The sequence below is a fragment of the Chiloscyllium punctatum genome, chromosome 3, assembly GCF_047496795.1.
Source record: "Chiloscyllium punctatum isolate Juve2018m chromosome 3, sChiPun1.3, whole genome shotgun sequence".
Taxonomy (NCBI): Eukaryota; Metazoa; Chordata; class Chondrichthyes; order Orectolobiformes; family Hemiscylliidae; genus Chiloscyllium; species Chiloscyllium punctatum.
Genome location: NC_092741.1, coordinates 142,285,139 through 142,301,292, shown reverse-complemented (window position 1 = coordinate 142,301,292; position 16,154 = coordinate 142,285,139). Strand labels below are relative to the sequence as shown.

Genomic DNA, 16,154 nt, shown 5'->3' with positions numbered 1-16,154 from the left:
CAGGCGACTGACTGTGTGGAGTTTGCACGTTCTCCCCGTGTCTGCGTGGGTTTCCTCTGGGTGCTCCGGTTTCCTCCCACAGTCCAAAGATGTGCAGGTCAGGTGAATTGGCCATGCTAAATTGTCCGTAGTGTTAGGTAAGGGGTAAATGTAGGGGTATGGGTGGGTTGCGCTTCGGCGGGGCAGTGTGGACTTGTTGGGCCGAAGGGCCATTTTCCACACTGTAAGTAATCTAATCTAGGTACCTGGTAGCTGCTGCTCATTGAATGTTTGTCCCAACATTATTGTCATTTCAACAGAGAAATCTGGTGTCTTATTTTTAGGAACTGAAACAACTGATATTTGGAATATTAATCAAAGGGTGGCTTTAGCAATGAATGCACTAAAAGAGTGAAGAAAAATCAAACTCAGATTTTTTTTATTGGTTCATGTATTCACCTTGTCTGGAGTTTTACCTTCATTCATAATGCATGAAGGGAAAATTCCACTATTCAGTAGCTGAAGTGCAAACAATATTGCAACGTTTATGGTTAATGACTCCTGCCTTGTAGTATTTTCAGCATGCCTAAATAGGTCACATTTGTGATATGTTTGTAGAAGTGTTTTTTGATTTTTGTTTTTGTTTATAATTGGTTTAATAAAATTAAATAATTACAGGCAGATATTTCGTGACAGGGAGATAAATGAAAAAGAGCAGCTAATACCATTTACAGCTCAGATCAAGAGTTTTCTAACCATAATTTTCAATCATTTACCATCAATGGTAAATCTGTTACCTATAATGCTGATGATTCTTCATTTTAGCAATATCCAACAGACTTAAATATATGAACAACTGCTGAGCATTATACTGGCAGCATTTAGATCAGAGATTAAATCAAATAAAAGACAGAAACAGCTACTTAGTCAATGGTTGGTAGGAGAAGGTTTCAACTAAAACACTATTTCTTCCTTTGCTTTGTTCTCTTCTGTGAATTATTTGAATATATGACTCGAGTGTAGTCCACCTCCCACTCAACAAAGGGTGGGAGAGGTTTGCGAAAACAGCCAACTATACACCAATATCTGGTTTTGACAAAGGTATGTTGGGGGAGAGTGATTAACCTTATCTCGAGGAAGCCATGCTATTTAAAGATTTTAATTAGCAGGCCGACTCTGATTTTAGGTGAATTTGAAGTGTACCAACTGCAGGCCGGATCTTCAGGGCCTGGGAAATCTGACAGAGTGAGGGAAGAGAAAACGGCAGTCTTACTGCTGCTGGAACAGCTTCACCCCAGCCAAACAAGCTGACAATTATAGAAGATATAGAATGCCTACAGCATAGAAACAGGCCCTTTGACCTAACAAGTCCACGCTGACCCTCCGAAGAGTAACCCACCCAGATCCATTCCCCTGCATTTACCCCAGACTAATGTACCTACCCTACACAGCCATGAACACGATGGGTAATTTAGCACAACTAATTCACCTAACCTGCACACCTTTGGATTGTAGGAGGACACCAGAGCACCCAGAGGAAACCCACTTCCATCCACATAATCAGAAAACCTTGCTGAAATCAGACCAGTCTCTTTGATCAGAACCACACAAGTCTGCAATCACTTGCTCCAACCTCCTCTTTCCATCAACACCAAAGCCTGATCTATTGATGTCCCCCACCTCCTGTTATTTTTCCGTCTCCCCTCCACTCACCTACAATCTCCTTTCTGCTTCATCACAGCCAGCAAACTCTCAACCCCTGTGCCTCCAGCCCTCCACAATGACACGCCTTCTCTCCTCACCATTCCCTGTCTGCCCACCTGCCAGACAACATTGCAGGTTGAAGAGAAGTAGAAAAGTAGAAACAACATGTCCTGTTGTTCAAACACTAAATGGAAAATGATTTGATTAACACGGTTCCTCAAGCTACAATTCACATTCTTCAACGTAAGCAAATTATTCTTTCTCAACTTACTTGGTTGATCGAGGAACCACCATGTCAGCAAGGGACTCGTATGTCTTTTGCCAGTTAATGTAATTGGACCTAATGCATAATAAGGGCAACATAAAGAAGAGCTTAAAAATGCTGGAAAAGCGCAACAGGTCAGGCAGCATCAAAGGAGAAGGAGAATCGACGTTTCAGGCATGAGCCCTTCTTCAGGAATTCCCGAAACGTCGATTCTCCTTTTTTAAGCTCTGATCCCCAGCATCTGCAGTCCTCACTTTCTCCCAACATAAAGAAGAGCTCATTATAAAAGCACATTATAGGATAATCAAAGCTTAAATGCACCAACTCACACCAGGCAGGGTACTTACTTTGGGACAAAGGCCAGGAGAGTGGTGAGATATTCTGAATCTAACACAAAATCTTCCTTATTTACAATGTCTGCTAAAGTACGAGTCAAAAGGCTACCCCTGGAAAAACATGAATGAGAAATAAAATCAGACATTTGTTGCATACAAGATACAAAGATAGTGCTATGGCTCATCACTTTATCATGTTCTAGTTTTGTTTCAGATGATGTGTCAACCTCTCCTCCTATACATTTTGATATACCATGCACCATCATATGCTTTTGGCACATTGGATCTTCTGGATGTCACACAGAGTGGACAGCTTGCCAGGAGGATCCTATTTTAACTGCTAACATAGAATATAGAACAGTGAAGCACAGTACCGGCAGTTTGGCCCTCAATGTGCTGACCTTTAATCCTACTATAAGATCAAACTAGCCTACACACCCTACATTTTACTTTCATACATGTGCCTTTCCAAGAGTCACTTAAATGTCCCTAATGTATCTGAATCTACTACCACTGCTGGCAGTGCATTCCATGCACCCACCGTTCTCTGTGTAAAGAAACTACCTCTGATATCTCCCCAAACCTCCTTCCAATCACCTTAAAATTATGCCCCCTCACAATAGCCATTTCGGCCCTGGGAAAAGGTCTCTGGCTATCTACTCTATCTATGCTTCTCATCATCTTGTACACCTCTATCACGTCACCTCTCATCCTTCTTCGCTCCAATGAGAAAAGCCCTAGGTCCCTCAAACTTTCTTCGTTACATACACTCTCCAGTCCAGACAGCATCCTGGCAAATCTCCTCTGCACCCCCTCTAAGGTTTCAACATCCTTCCTACAATGAGGCGATTAGAACTGAACACAATATTCCAAGTGTGGTCTAACCAGGGCTTTATAAAGCTTTCCCAATTGTCTATTAATTTAACTTGATAAATTTTTTCTTTTTCATTTTTCTGGACAATGACAGGCAAGAATTACAGTGCACCCAAACACAATAACAACAAAATCATTCCTTTTCTCACACTTAAATGTTATAGATCAAAAATACGTAGAATCAAATTTTAACAAACCAACTATTTTAAGCATTTGAAATAATTTCATTAATAGAACCTCTACTAATCACTGTTAGAAAATAATTTACTATTTTTGCAGTTGACAACGAAGCAAGTACATCACCACTGATTCTAAAAGAAGTTGCCACAAAGATCTCGTTATCTCTGTGCTGTAGCGTTCTCCTTTTCCTAATCTCAGTTAAAATCCAGAATCAAATCGAGGGAATGTCTTGTTGTGCAGCAGCGACGAGATCAGCAAGCAAGCTTAACAGTCAATCACATCAGGGTCTATTCACACACGGCAAACCAGGAACTTAAACTAATTGAAACCATTCACTTTTTATTTACATTTACAGATCGTGAAATAAATTATTGTGTTCATCTTTATTTTAGCTTCCATTCTGATCCACATGCAAATAATCTTTTGCAAAAAGAGAGCAGCTTCATTTTAAAATGTGAATATTTTATTATGAAGAAATTTGACACTTTTCAAATATAAATCAGCTCTTATGGCTAGTGAGGGCATTTTGTAGTATTTATGAAATTAAGATAATTAAAAACACAGTTACAGCTCACTCAATAATGTGTAACATTTTTAAGGATTTTTACAGTGTTTCCAACAGCATTTAAGAAGGGCGGTAAAGACAACTATAGACCAGTGAGCCTGACCTTGGTGGTGGGCAAGTTGTTGGAGGGAATCCTGAGGGACAGGATGTACATGTATTTGGAAAGGCAAGGACTGATTTGGGATAATCAACATGGCTTTGTGCGTGGGAAATCATGTCTCACAAACTTGATTGAGTTTTTTGAAGAAGTAACAAAGACAATTGATGAGGACAGAGCAGTAGATGTGATCTATATGGACTCCAGTAAGGCGTTCGATAAGGTTCCCCGTGGGAGACTGATTAGCAAGGTTAGATCTCATGGAATATAGGGAGAACTAGCCATGTGGATACAGAACTGGCTCAAAGGTAGAAGACAGAGGGTGGTGGTGGAGGGTTGTTTTTTCAGATTGGAGGCCTGTGACAAGTGGAGTTTAATTCTGATAAATGCGAGGTGCTGCATTTTGGGAAAGCAAATCTTAGCAGGATTTATACACTTAATGGTAAGGTCCTAGGGAGTGTTGCTGAACAAAGAGACCTTGGAATGCAGGTTCATAGCTCCTTGAAAGTGGAGTCGCAAGTAGATAGGATAGTGAAGAAGGTGTTTGGTATGCTGTCCTTTATTGGTCAGAGTATTGAGTACAGGAGTTGGGAGGTCATGTTTCGGCTGCACAGGACATTGGTTAGGCCACTGTTGGAATATTGCGTGCAATTCTGGTCTCCTTCCTATCGGAAAGATGTTGTGAAACTTGAAAGGGTTCAGAAAAGATTTACAAGGATGTTGCCAGGGTTGGAGGAATTGAGCTATAGGGAGAGGCTGAACAGGCTGGGGCTGTTTTCCCTGGAGCGTCAGAGGCTGAGGGGTGACCTTATAGAGATTTACAAAATTATGAGGGGCATGGATAGGATAAATAGACAAAATATTTTCCCTGAGGTCGGGGAGTCCAGAACTAGAGGGCATAGGTTTAGGGTCAGAGGGGAAAGATATAAAAGAGACCTAAGGAGCAACGTGGTCACGCAGAGGGTGGTACGTGTACGGAATGAGCTGCCAGAGGATGTAGTGGAGGCTGGTACAATTGCAACATTTAAAAGGCATCTGGATGGGTATATGAATAGGAAGGGTTTGGAGGGATATGGGCCGGGCGCTGGCAGGTGGGACTAGATTGGGTTGGGATATCTGGTCAGCATGGACGGGCTGGACCGAAGGGTCTGTTTCCATTCTGTACCTCTCTATGACTCTATAGAAGTGTAGGTTTTCATAAATGAGGAATGTAATGGAGATCATAGTCTAGGAATTTTTACAATGCACCCTGCTGAAGTGGATAGACTAATTGGAAGTGACTTCAGGATTTTCACTCAGTTTTACATACATGCAGACTCCCAAAGTTGCTGTCAATTTTATTGGAACAATGATGGTAAACACTGACAACTTCACTGTCATTATCATGACAAAATCTAGACTATTGAACAACCCACTTCCCAATGGATAAATGCATTTCCTTTCTATTTTTTAAAATCTAATTTTCTAAGCTACCTACTCAGAGATGTTATTATAAACCCTGGAGCAGATGGGACATGAACCAAGGTCTCTCAGTCCAGGAGTAGGGGCACTACCACTGCATCACATAAAGGCCCATGTATTTGCTTACTACCATTAAAGGTAGTTAGAACATTAGTTCTCAATTAACTAGCAATATAAAATCAATGACAATGGACCACACCATTAATTATGTTATGACTTAAACAACTAACTGTTTTCCAGAATATCTTTAAATATTTCATTCTAACAAATAACTCAATTTCATTTTCATTGATTAAAATTTTGAAATGCAAGATATTGGCACACTCAAACTGGCTACTGTTGTGATACTTGCAGTGAGTTTTAATATATTCCAAAGTTTCACTTTCTAAGTGAAATGAGGTGACATTCATTTTAATTAAATACACACAGTGTAATTTAGCCTGCGTCGGAGAGTAACTGGATTCTGCTAAGAAAGTTAATTCAACTCAAATGGAATCTCATCTCCCTCTGACCCTCAGGACAATGTTTAACTGTGAGATAGCTTGTTTAGAGGAGTTAGTGGAGTTCTTATTAACCAGTTAATCTAAATTAAACAAAGTTAGTTTGTGATGGATGAAATTTTTTCCAAATGAAAGCTTTGTTCAGACGCTTATTAAATAGAAGAAACCTTGTCTTTTACAGCAGTTATTTTAATGGTTTCTGACTGAAATATCAGTAAAACTAATAAAATTAACCTTCTTGATTTGATTTTTATTATTGTCACATAAACTGAGACACAGTGAAAAGTATTATTTTGTATGCTATCCAGATAAATCACACTATACATCAGTACATCAGGATAATACAACAGAATGCTGAATATAGTGTTACAGCTACAGAGAAGGTACAAAGGAAGATCAACTCCAATATATGAGAGGTCAGTTCGAAAGTTTGGTAAGAGCGGGGAAGGAGCTGTTCTTAAAACTGTTGGTACATATTTTCAAATTTTTGTATGTTCTGCCCAATGGAAGAGACTATAACTGGGGTGGTCAGGATGGGGGGGTCTTTGATTATGTTGGCTGCTGTCTCAAGGCAGCGGGAAGTATAGACGGAGTCAATGGATGGAAGGCTGGTTTGAGTGATGGACTGGATTGCGTTCACAACTCTCTGTAATTTTGTGGGCAGAGCAGTTGGTGTACCAAGCTGTGATGCATCTGAATAGGGCTTTACATTTCTTGAAGACCATGTAATCAATTAGCCTTTTGAGTTACTCGACACAAAATTGAGATTGAACTACATATAAGGCACTTTGTTTAAACTGTTATTCAGTAACTTCATATATATGTGCAATGCACAATTTTTGTTGATACTTAATGAAATAATTTACATGCTGCAATTACATTGAGAGTTGTAATAAAAATGAGTTTGTATGTGGATCACTATGATGTATTTTAAAGATGGAAATATGTTTTTTTAGTGGGAAAATATCATTAGATTTATTACTTCTTGCTCTCTTGGAGCCTCTTAACTAATGCAGCCTTCACTCCTAAATAATATGTTGCTCCTTTCTGTTAAAATGCTTTAAAAATGTTGTTATGGATCTTTGTAAAGCAATATTTGTCATGTATTAATAAAAAAGTCATATTGTAATCAACATTCTTCATGATTAATTTTATTCCTATTCGTCTAAAAAATAGATCTTGAACTATGTTATGCATTTTTAAATAATTTGTTTTTTTTAAATCATCTTCATGAAAGCATCATTGCATGCAACAATGTTATCAAAATTCTGTCGCGTGAATAAATTCGTTCTCAGTGTAATGTTAGCTTGATGGTAATATTACTGTGATAAATGCTTTTGAGACATGAATTCAAATATCAAACACTACAGAATTGCTGGTGAAACTCAGCAGGTCCTGCAGTATCTCTACAGAGAAAGCAAAATTGATATTTCAAGTCCACTGACTCTTCATCTTGAAGATGCTGCCAGACCTGCTGAGTTTCACCAGCAATTTCTGTTTTTGTTTCAGATTTCCAGCAGTTCTTTGTTTTATTTTAGTATTGAATTCAAATATCACCATGGCAGCTGGGGAATTTAAATGCATTTAATTCGTAATGCAGGAATAAAATTCTAGTTTTACCAACAATGATCATGATACTACCAGATAATCATATAAGTGCACCAGCATCACTATGTCCTCCAGAGAAAGAATTCTGTGGTCTTTACCTGGTCCTGCCTATGTGGGACTTAGCAATGAGATTCAATCTTGACAACCTTCTGAAATTACCAAGCAAGCCATTCAATTTTATCAAACTACTACAGAAAAGACAAATAACAATAAAACTGGATGTACATCGCACCATTGGCTTAGGTACCTTCCCTTACAAAGTGCTGCTCAGTAATATTTGGGGGCTTGGGCCAACATTGAGAAAGTTGTCCCACAGAGTAATCAAGTCACAGCCTGACATACCTGTACTGCCTAATTATGCCTTACATCCTAAGCTCTTCCATCACCATTTTTATGTACAGGATTGTTCCACCTGCAAGGTAGACTGATAGAATATGCCAGCACAAGTGACATACCAACAGGAGGGAAAGGCCCGGAAGCTTTCAACATTTATTCCAGATCTCAAGACATCTCATAGCATAATGTCAACCACGGGCGAGGAAATCGCCTGCAAATCACCTTCTATCATCCTTCCTCAGTTGTTGATTTCATGTTGAACAGCACTTAAAAGAAGCACTGAGGGTAGCAAGGAGACAGGATGTATTCTGGAAGGTCTTTTGTCCATCATCAAGAATGGATCAGCGGCACCAAAACTGACTGAGCTTTTGTTGGTTCTTTCACTATCAGCCACTGTGACGGTGGCTGATAGCGAGAGAACCAACAAAAGAGGAAAATCTCCTTGTCTGTGCAATCACAATTCATTTATTGCAAGGACATTTGTCTACAACAATATTGTGGAGTGACCACTGCACATTCCTTAGAGAGATAAAGTATAGTCCACTATCATGTTTGGCAGTACTACCTTGCTTAATACAACAGACTCAGAACTGAAGTAGCAAATTAAAACTGAGTTTCCATGAGGCTCATTCAGAGGGCAGAGAATCTCAGAAATCTCTGCCCCAGGTGGCTATGGAGGCTCAGTCTTTGAGTATATTTAAAACAGAGTTCAATAGATTTCTCGATACTAAAGATATCAAGGGATATTTGACTGAATGCAGAGTTGGTTCCATGGGTCAAATGGCCTATTCCTGCTCTATCCCTACTTCAGAATTTCTTTAGGAAGGGACCCAGAACATTTGCTCTGCTTTTTCTCCACAGATACTGCCAGAACTGCTGAGTTTTACTAGAAAGTGATGTTTTTGTTTGAGTTTCTTTACTTAATATTTTGTATTTTTTATGTGCATTATTGATTGTCCAATCTGAGGAGTTGTCTTTGGGAACTCCCATTTTAAATGGGTCTCAGTAGCTTTAGATAATAACTCAATTATATGGATTAGTTTTCAACTTTCGCAAGGGAGAGGGGAAGGAAATGACAAGAATGTGCTGAGGCTTGCAGTATTGGATCAGCTGTATGTTTTACACCTTCTTGATTTCCTTTTTAGGTCAGTTCTCCAAACAAGTTGAAAATTAATTTTATAATGCCTATACATCAGGCATAATTGGTAGAAATGAAGTAAATGTTAGTACTGAGTCATAGTGTCATATATTGTACAGCATGGAAACAAACTACTTCAGTCCAACTCATCCATGCCAACCAGATATCCTATGTTAATCTAGTCCCATTTGCCAGCATTTGACCAATATCACTCTAAACCATTTCTATTCATGTACCCACCCGGATTCCTTTTTAATATTGTAATTGTACCAATCTCCACCACATTTTGGTATCTGTACCACAATGATACATAGTCCATTGCTTTTTGCAAATCTCAACAGCAAGATATGAATTGTGTATTTTCCAAATATTTGAATTTGTAATTTTCCAACATACATAGATTCACTAAGTAAAGATCCCAGTTTACATACACTGCTTTTCTTTCCAGATTTTGTAGATTTCCCTTGGTATTGTTATAGGTCATTGCACGGGACTTTAAATCAGTGTCAATCTGCGAGATTTGCTGTAAGTAAGAAACACAGGGAACAGTTATTTTGCTCTTACTGCTTCTATTATTGCTAAATATTTCATGGTTGATATCTTCTAATGTAATTTTTATCATTGTAAAAGAATCAAACGAGTAGTAGCCATTTTGTAATCCAAAGAAATACACCTTTAAGGGAAAGGAACATACAGTATGTCCATATATGTCAAAATATATCAGATACATCATCACCATTCTGGTGACCTGTTTCTGGCTATACTGGGTACAAAGTTAAAAGGTTGTTAAAAGTAGGCAAGAAATAGCCAACACCTAGATACTGCAGCAGACAAATGAAGAAGGGATGTAGTGAGCAGAATGATTAGAATGAGCAGCAATAGTGTTGTGCAGCAATAGAGTGCCAACCTACACTCCCAAGGGTCTGTTTTGGCCCCAACATGAAAACAATTGCAAGGTTTTTTTTATAAACTGGTAATCATTTTGGCAGCCATTATTCATGTATATATTACACCGAAAATTAGTGTTTGAGTTGTGGCCAATTTCAGAGCCAAACTAAACTCTTCTATCAGCAGCCAGGACATAAGGCAGAATTTCCCCATATATTTTCTGCAGTATATTTGTTGGGGGGGGGGGGGTATAGTGACAGCATGTTAGACGGCTAAGAGGCAAATAATGGTAAGTATCTTGTCATATCACAGACTTCAACACTGCCAAATCACAGGTCAATAACTTCTGGGTCCTAAAGTCCACCTGTCAAGGTCTAGTTTTCAGGAGATCACTTGGCGAGATGTTGTGGATTATTTTCTTCTTGTGGTCTTGGGGAGGAGTCAAGGGTTCCAAGGCAAGGACAGGGCTATCACTTTCAGGGACCACCTCTGTGCCTGCCATCTACGTCTCTGAGTGTTCCCAGATCGGGGCAATTGAAGGCCGCTCATCCAACTTGGCCGGCAAGAAACCACTCAGCCGTCTCATCTGCCAAGGATCAGGAAGGTGGTAAATTGAGGCCTTGAAGTGGCTTATAATTAACCACTTTAGTTGTTGGCAAGTAAAGGATGTCCCCAGTGGACATTCAGCCCCAGCATGTAATTTGCTGAGGTGCTCAGAAGGACAGAATTTCTCTTTCAGGCCAATTTGCCACCTCCAGGGAGGGGGAAATCTTGCCCATGGGTTTGTGTTGTGAGGATCATTCTTTAACTGAATAAAGCTCTGTTCACTTGCACAAACATGTCTGTCACTATTTAAAGAGCCAGGAAAATACCAATGCAACAAAGTGATGTATGTTTGCACCTACAAATTCACTCAGTGAGACTGTGAGCAGGTACAAAGCACAGGGAAGACACTTTTCTACAGGAAGATGGGAGAAATTAAATGGAAAGGGGATATTGTGCATTTTCTAACTGACAACTTCAGAATGCTATTGATAAAACAGGCAACTAAACTAGCCTCTACAAAGAAGGTACATGATATTGGGAGATTAATATCAAGGTGGGACATCAAACATTTTAACTATAAAACAAGTACTTAGAGATAAGCATCAATAATATGTGATATCTCTAAAACGAGAGTTAAGACCTGTACAATATTGATAATTCTTATCTCAGTGTCCCAAATAATTTTATAATCTAAAGTGCTGCAGAACAGAAGCTGCCACTATAACATGGAGATTAAACTTGAACATAATAAGTGTGAGACTTTCAAATTGCAAAGAAATATATTATTGGATTTGTTTGATATGACATCGCTGCGGAAGAACCATTCAAGTTAAGACATACAACATAGGCATAGCTAGGAGTTTATTAATGAACAGTGCATCACGGTGAAAACTGTAATATAACCTGCTTATCACTGAATCAATAAATTGTTTCCTTAGCAGGCACCTGAAAATTAACACAATTATGGAGAACCACAATAATTAATGACTTCATCAAGTAATAAAAGAGCAAGTGAACCAACAATTCAATGGAAAAGTGGGTTCTTACTAATTGAATTGATGAACCCACAAACATAGCAACATAAAATGCTTGAAAGGAACAGGAGGTACCAATGCATAAATGAATACAGCACTAGCCACTAACTAAGCAATAAATATATATAACAGATACAGGGTGCACATGTGAATTTTGATTAGATTCCCTACAGTGTGGAAACAGGCCCTTTGGCCCAACAAGTCCACACCGACCCTCTGAAGAGCAACCCACTCAGTCCCATTCCCCTACATTTACCCATGACTAATGCACCTAGTACTATGGCAATTCAGCATGGCCAATTCACCTGACTTGCACATCTTTGGACTGCGGGAGAAAACTGGAGCACCCGGAAGAAACCCACGCAAACACGGGGAGAATGTGCAAACTCCACACAGACAGTTGCCTGAGGAGGGAATTGAACCCAGTTGTGCTGTGAGGCAGCAGTGCTAACCGCTGAGCCACTGTGCTATCCCAAATGAACAAACATGAATAATTCTATCATGAATCTATCTCTGTTGCCACATTTCTGCAGCTCTAAGACATCCCTAGCTTTACAGTAGAGCCAGGGAATGAGTGAGAATGGGTAGAAATGGCAAGGAAATTGGTCAGGTAGAAATCCTTTGAGAAACCAATGTGGGCCACAAAAGCTGGACACCGAAAAGTCTTTTGCTGCTTCTGGCCATTACCATTAACATGAAGAAGATTTTTCCCACATAACTGTTAGGAAGCCTCACACAGAAAATTAAAAGGTTGTGCCTGAGTGAAGGTAACAGGCTCTAAACCACAAATTAATGGTTAGGTCTGATCTGACAGCAGAAAATGGCACTCAGCAATCCATACACAGTGAAGAAGAGCAGGAGTAACAGAACAGTCAAGAAGTTTGAATGTTAGGTTTGGTGGTTAAAATGGAACACTGGAAGCAGGAGGAACTGGGACCAGACGAATGAAGTTACAGGAAAGTTCACAAAGAAGTAGAAAAGCACAAAAAGAAGTTTATGGAAGTTTTTTTTTTAATTTGAAGGGGTTGCTGGCTAAGGAATAGGGCTGGAGACTGAAGAATGTGGGGAGCTGAAAGATGTAGATGGAAATGTCTTTACACCACAGTGCTAGTCTCCCAGAGCCTCCAGCTACATCGTTACACAAATTGTTGGTATATGCACATTCAACTACAAGCGTTTACAAATTTGGGATAAAATTTAACTTTGTTGCACAAAACAGATGGTAATGGATTGGCCAGCCATTAAACATCCCACCTGATCTTTCTTCCCACTGAAGTCAATGAAGAGGAAAATTGAGCAAGAACTGCTGTTTGCTTCTCTGTCAAAATTGAACTTTACTCCCTCTCACTTGAAACTATAAATGTCAACATCAAAATATTACCAAAAAAAAAAATCACAGCATCAGGAAGCAAGGAATAAGAGAAGGAAAGTCATGCTTGAGGCAAGATTATTCATTAATATATAAGTGTAAACATGTTTGATGCATACATTTCTTTATATGTTTATTTATACTAAAATTTTAGAGACTTTTTTAATTAACATCAAATTTCACCTTAGTAATAACTTCTGTTAGATTTTGAAGTGACTGTTTTATAGGATATTTAGCCATGTCCCACTGAAAATGTGTCACATATCGATGGAGATCAACTAAAAACAAAGAAAACAAGATGGAATTAGTTGTGTGTCTGATGTTCCTTCAAGCATATGTAACAAACTAAATAACACCACAGCACAACATCAAAACCTGACCAGAAAATATAGAAGTATTGATCACAAAAGTTAAAAGACTGTATGTTTATGTAATAATAGACAACAAATATGAACTGCAATTCCACGAGCAATTAGTATTTCCCCCATCCCCATTTAATTTGTTGCTAAATAGTCCACGTTCTGTTTACTTTTATAAATGTCACATAGTAAAAGAAATGATCACTTCATGGGTTTCCAGAAGCTAGCAATACTGAGACCAGCTTTTGCTTCGGACCATAATAGCTTGTCATGATAGTGCAAGTGATGGAGGAAAAACCATCTGCCTACCCAAATCTTGTTCATCCACCCCTGGTCAATATTGCTGTTTTCTTTATTCTTTCATGGGATGTGGGTTTGTTGTCCACCCAAATGTTCGCTTGATCACAGAATTCATATAGTTCAGAAGAAGGCCATTCAGTCTACAGTGTCTACAATCTACCCAGTCCAGCCCTCTCAAGATTTTGAAAACTATCAAATGTCCTGTTAATGTGGCCTCAAATCTCCTGATGTACTTGGCCTCAAACAACCACAAGCATCTCCTTTGTGATAGGCATGACTCTAACCAATGGATGGGTTTAACCTGCTTCCCACTGACTTTAACTTGTTGCCATGATGTCAGGGGCAGTCATCTTACCTCCCCTCTGAGTTTAGGTTTCTTCCATGTTTGGACCAAGGTTGGTATGAGGTAAGGAGCTGAGTTGCCCTGGCCGAACCAAGCCTGAGCATCAATGTGCAGGCTATTGCTTTGTTAGTCTTGTTTCTGCAAGCACTTTTGTGACACTTTCCATCATTTGCTGGTGATAAACTGTAGATCAAAGGGGCAGTTATTGGACTTGTCCAGTTTTGTGCGGATAGAAAATTAAAGTTATTGAGGCAAGAGGTCTGGTTGAGATGCGCTCAAGAGTACCACAGGAAGTGCAAGTAGAAATTGTGGAGCCACTAATCAAATCTTTTCCAATCTTTTCCAGACTCAGTTGATGCCAGAGGACTGGAAAATTACAAATGTCCCATGCTAGCTTTAAAGAAGTATAAAGATAAGCCTGTGTTACTTTCTTAGATGGTTACTCCTGGTGCCTTGTATTATTTGCCACTTCATTTTGTCAGTACTGTATAAGGGTATCACTTACTGAGTAAGGGCTTTTTTGAGATAAACTAAGGACAAAAAGGATTGGTGGCAGCGACCAATACTGCAATCAGCGGTAAACATATAGAATATCTACAGAAGAAATACTGTTCTGACACAGAAACATAGAATGCAGGAGCAGGAGTAGGCTATCATTTGTTAGTTTTTTTCAAACTCTGTTTTACTGAATGGCTATTAAGTTCTTCTATAAAGCTTTTAATTGTATTAAGTGACGGTAATAATTTCAAGCTTTTTAAATTCGGTTCTTTGTAATACTATTTCTTTAAAATACTGTACTTCTATTATTTTCCAGACTTTTTGGTGGTTTTTCTACATATTTTAATGATCATAATTGTGGATACCTGCTTCTTCTAATCTTTTCCTGTCTCCAGCAGCCAGAATGGAGTTTCCTTGATTCCTCCCAAGTAAAATAGACCTTTTACTGCAATTCACATTCTAAAACTACAAGTACTTTTTCTACACAAATTTCTCTTTAAAGTTCTCTGGCTCTATCCTTTATATGATCTTGCTGCCAAAATCATGTCACAATTATTAAATTTTAGGCTTTTAAATCTTTATCTTGTGCTGATGTTTTCTTCTGCTGAAGGCTACTAGATTTCTTTAAACTTGATCATTTTCAGCTTAAATAAATTCCAAGGCCATCCTGGTTCTGAAATTTGGTCTGACTTTATTTTCTGGCCCCTCAAGGAGCCTAATATCGATGGCAGCAATGCTCATTGAGAGAGGTGCAATCTCTCTTTTACACACCTTTGCCCTCATTCCTCTTCTACATAAAGTGGAGGCTCTGGTGTGGAACTGGGGTGGACAAAGTTAAAAATCACACAACACCAGGTTACAGTCCAACAGGTTTATTTGGAAATACTAGCTTTCAGAGCGACGCTCCTTCATCAGGCAGCAGTGCTCCGAAAGCTAGTGCTTCCAAATAAACCTGTTGGACTATAATCTGGTGTTGTATGATTTTTAACATTTTTCATAAAGTTATTCCCTCTTCTCTTAGGGATCTCTAACTTTATTTCCTGAAGCCTTTTATCAGTCCTCGCAGAGTCTTCCTTGATCACCGATAGCTCACTATTTTCTACTTGTAACTGGTTTTCCTTCTTTTCAATTAGATTTGATTTATTATTCACATGTTCCTAAGTACAGTGAAAGGTTTTATTCTGCATGCAGTGCAAGCAGGTCATAACATTCAAAGATCATAGAATGATTGAATAGAGTGAGGAATACAAAGTTACAGCTACAAAGAAATAATTTTTACAGACTTAGAATTAAGGTTTAAAAGTGCAGAAAGATCGTACAAAATGTGAGACTAAGTTCTGCTGTAGGGAGCTCGCAAAGACTCGCCCTGTGTCGGCACCATCTTGAATCTTAGCCCTGTTTATCATTCCAGAATATTGAACCAGTTTCCGAATGGTATTTTGCTTCTGCAGTTCTCCGCCTGCCTTAATGCTGCTTCCACAGCTGCTGCTGCTCTCCGTCAGTAGCTGCCCTTTTAGTTGCTGACTGTCTATGTCTCCTGCAAGCAATAATACTCTTCAGGTGGTAAACTCACTTACCTGAATATTTTTCATTATCTCTGGCTGACAAGGTGGAGTCCAATCCAGAACATTTTTAAAGATGACCCCTCCTGGTATCTTATTGTTCTTTGCCACATCTACCAGTACATGACACCATTAATGGTACCCTCTCTATTATATTACAACCAAAACTGGAGAAATCCACTGTCACTTTGGTCCTGCTACTCCAAAGATCACA

General features: G+C 39.0%; 1 protein-coding gene across 3 annotated transcripts in view; it reads right to left on the bottom strand.

Moving 5' to 3' along the window:
• LOC140465872 (V-type proton ATPase subunit C 1-A-like) overlaps positions 1-16,154 on the bottom strand; it is a 74,093-nt gene that overhangs the window by 32,499 nt on the left and 25,440 nt on the right. For 2 of the 3 annotated variants that reach the window (XM_072561757.1, XM_072561747.1), the window contains 4 exons: positions 13,062-13,156; positions 9,473-9,564; positions 2,296-2,394; positions 1,955-2,023 (listed from right to left, as the gene is read on the bottom strand). In XM_072561757.1, the coding sequence (XP_072417858.1) occupies positions 1,955-2,023; positions 2,296-2,394; positions 9,473-9,564; positions 13,062-13,156 (355 nt within the window). The remainder of the gene's footprint in view (positions 1-1,954; positions 2,024-2,295; positions 2,395-9,472; positions 9,565-13,061; positions 13,157-16,154) is intronic. The other variant, XM_072561766.1, reaches the window with a different exon arrangement.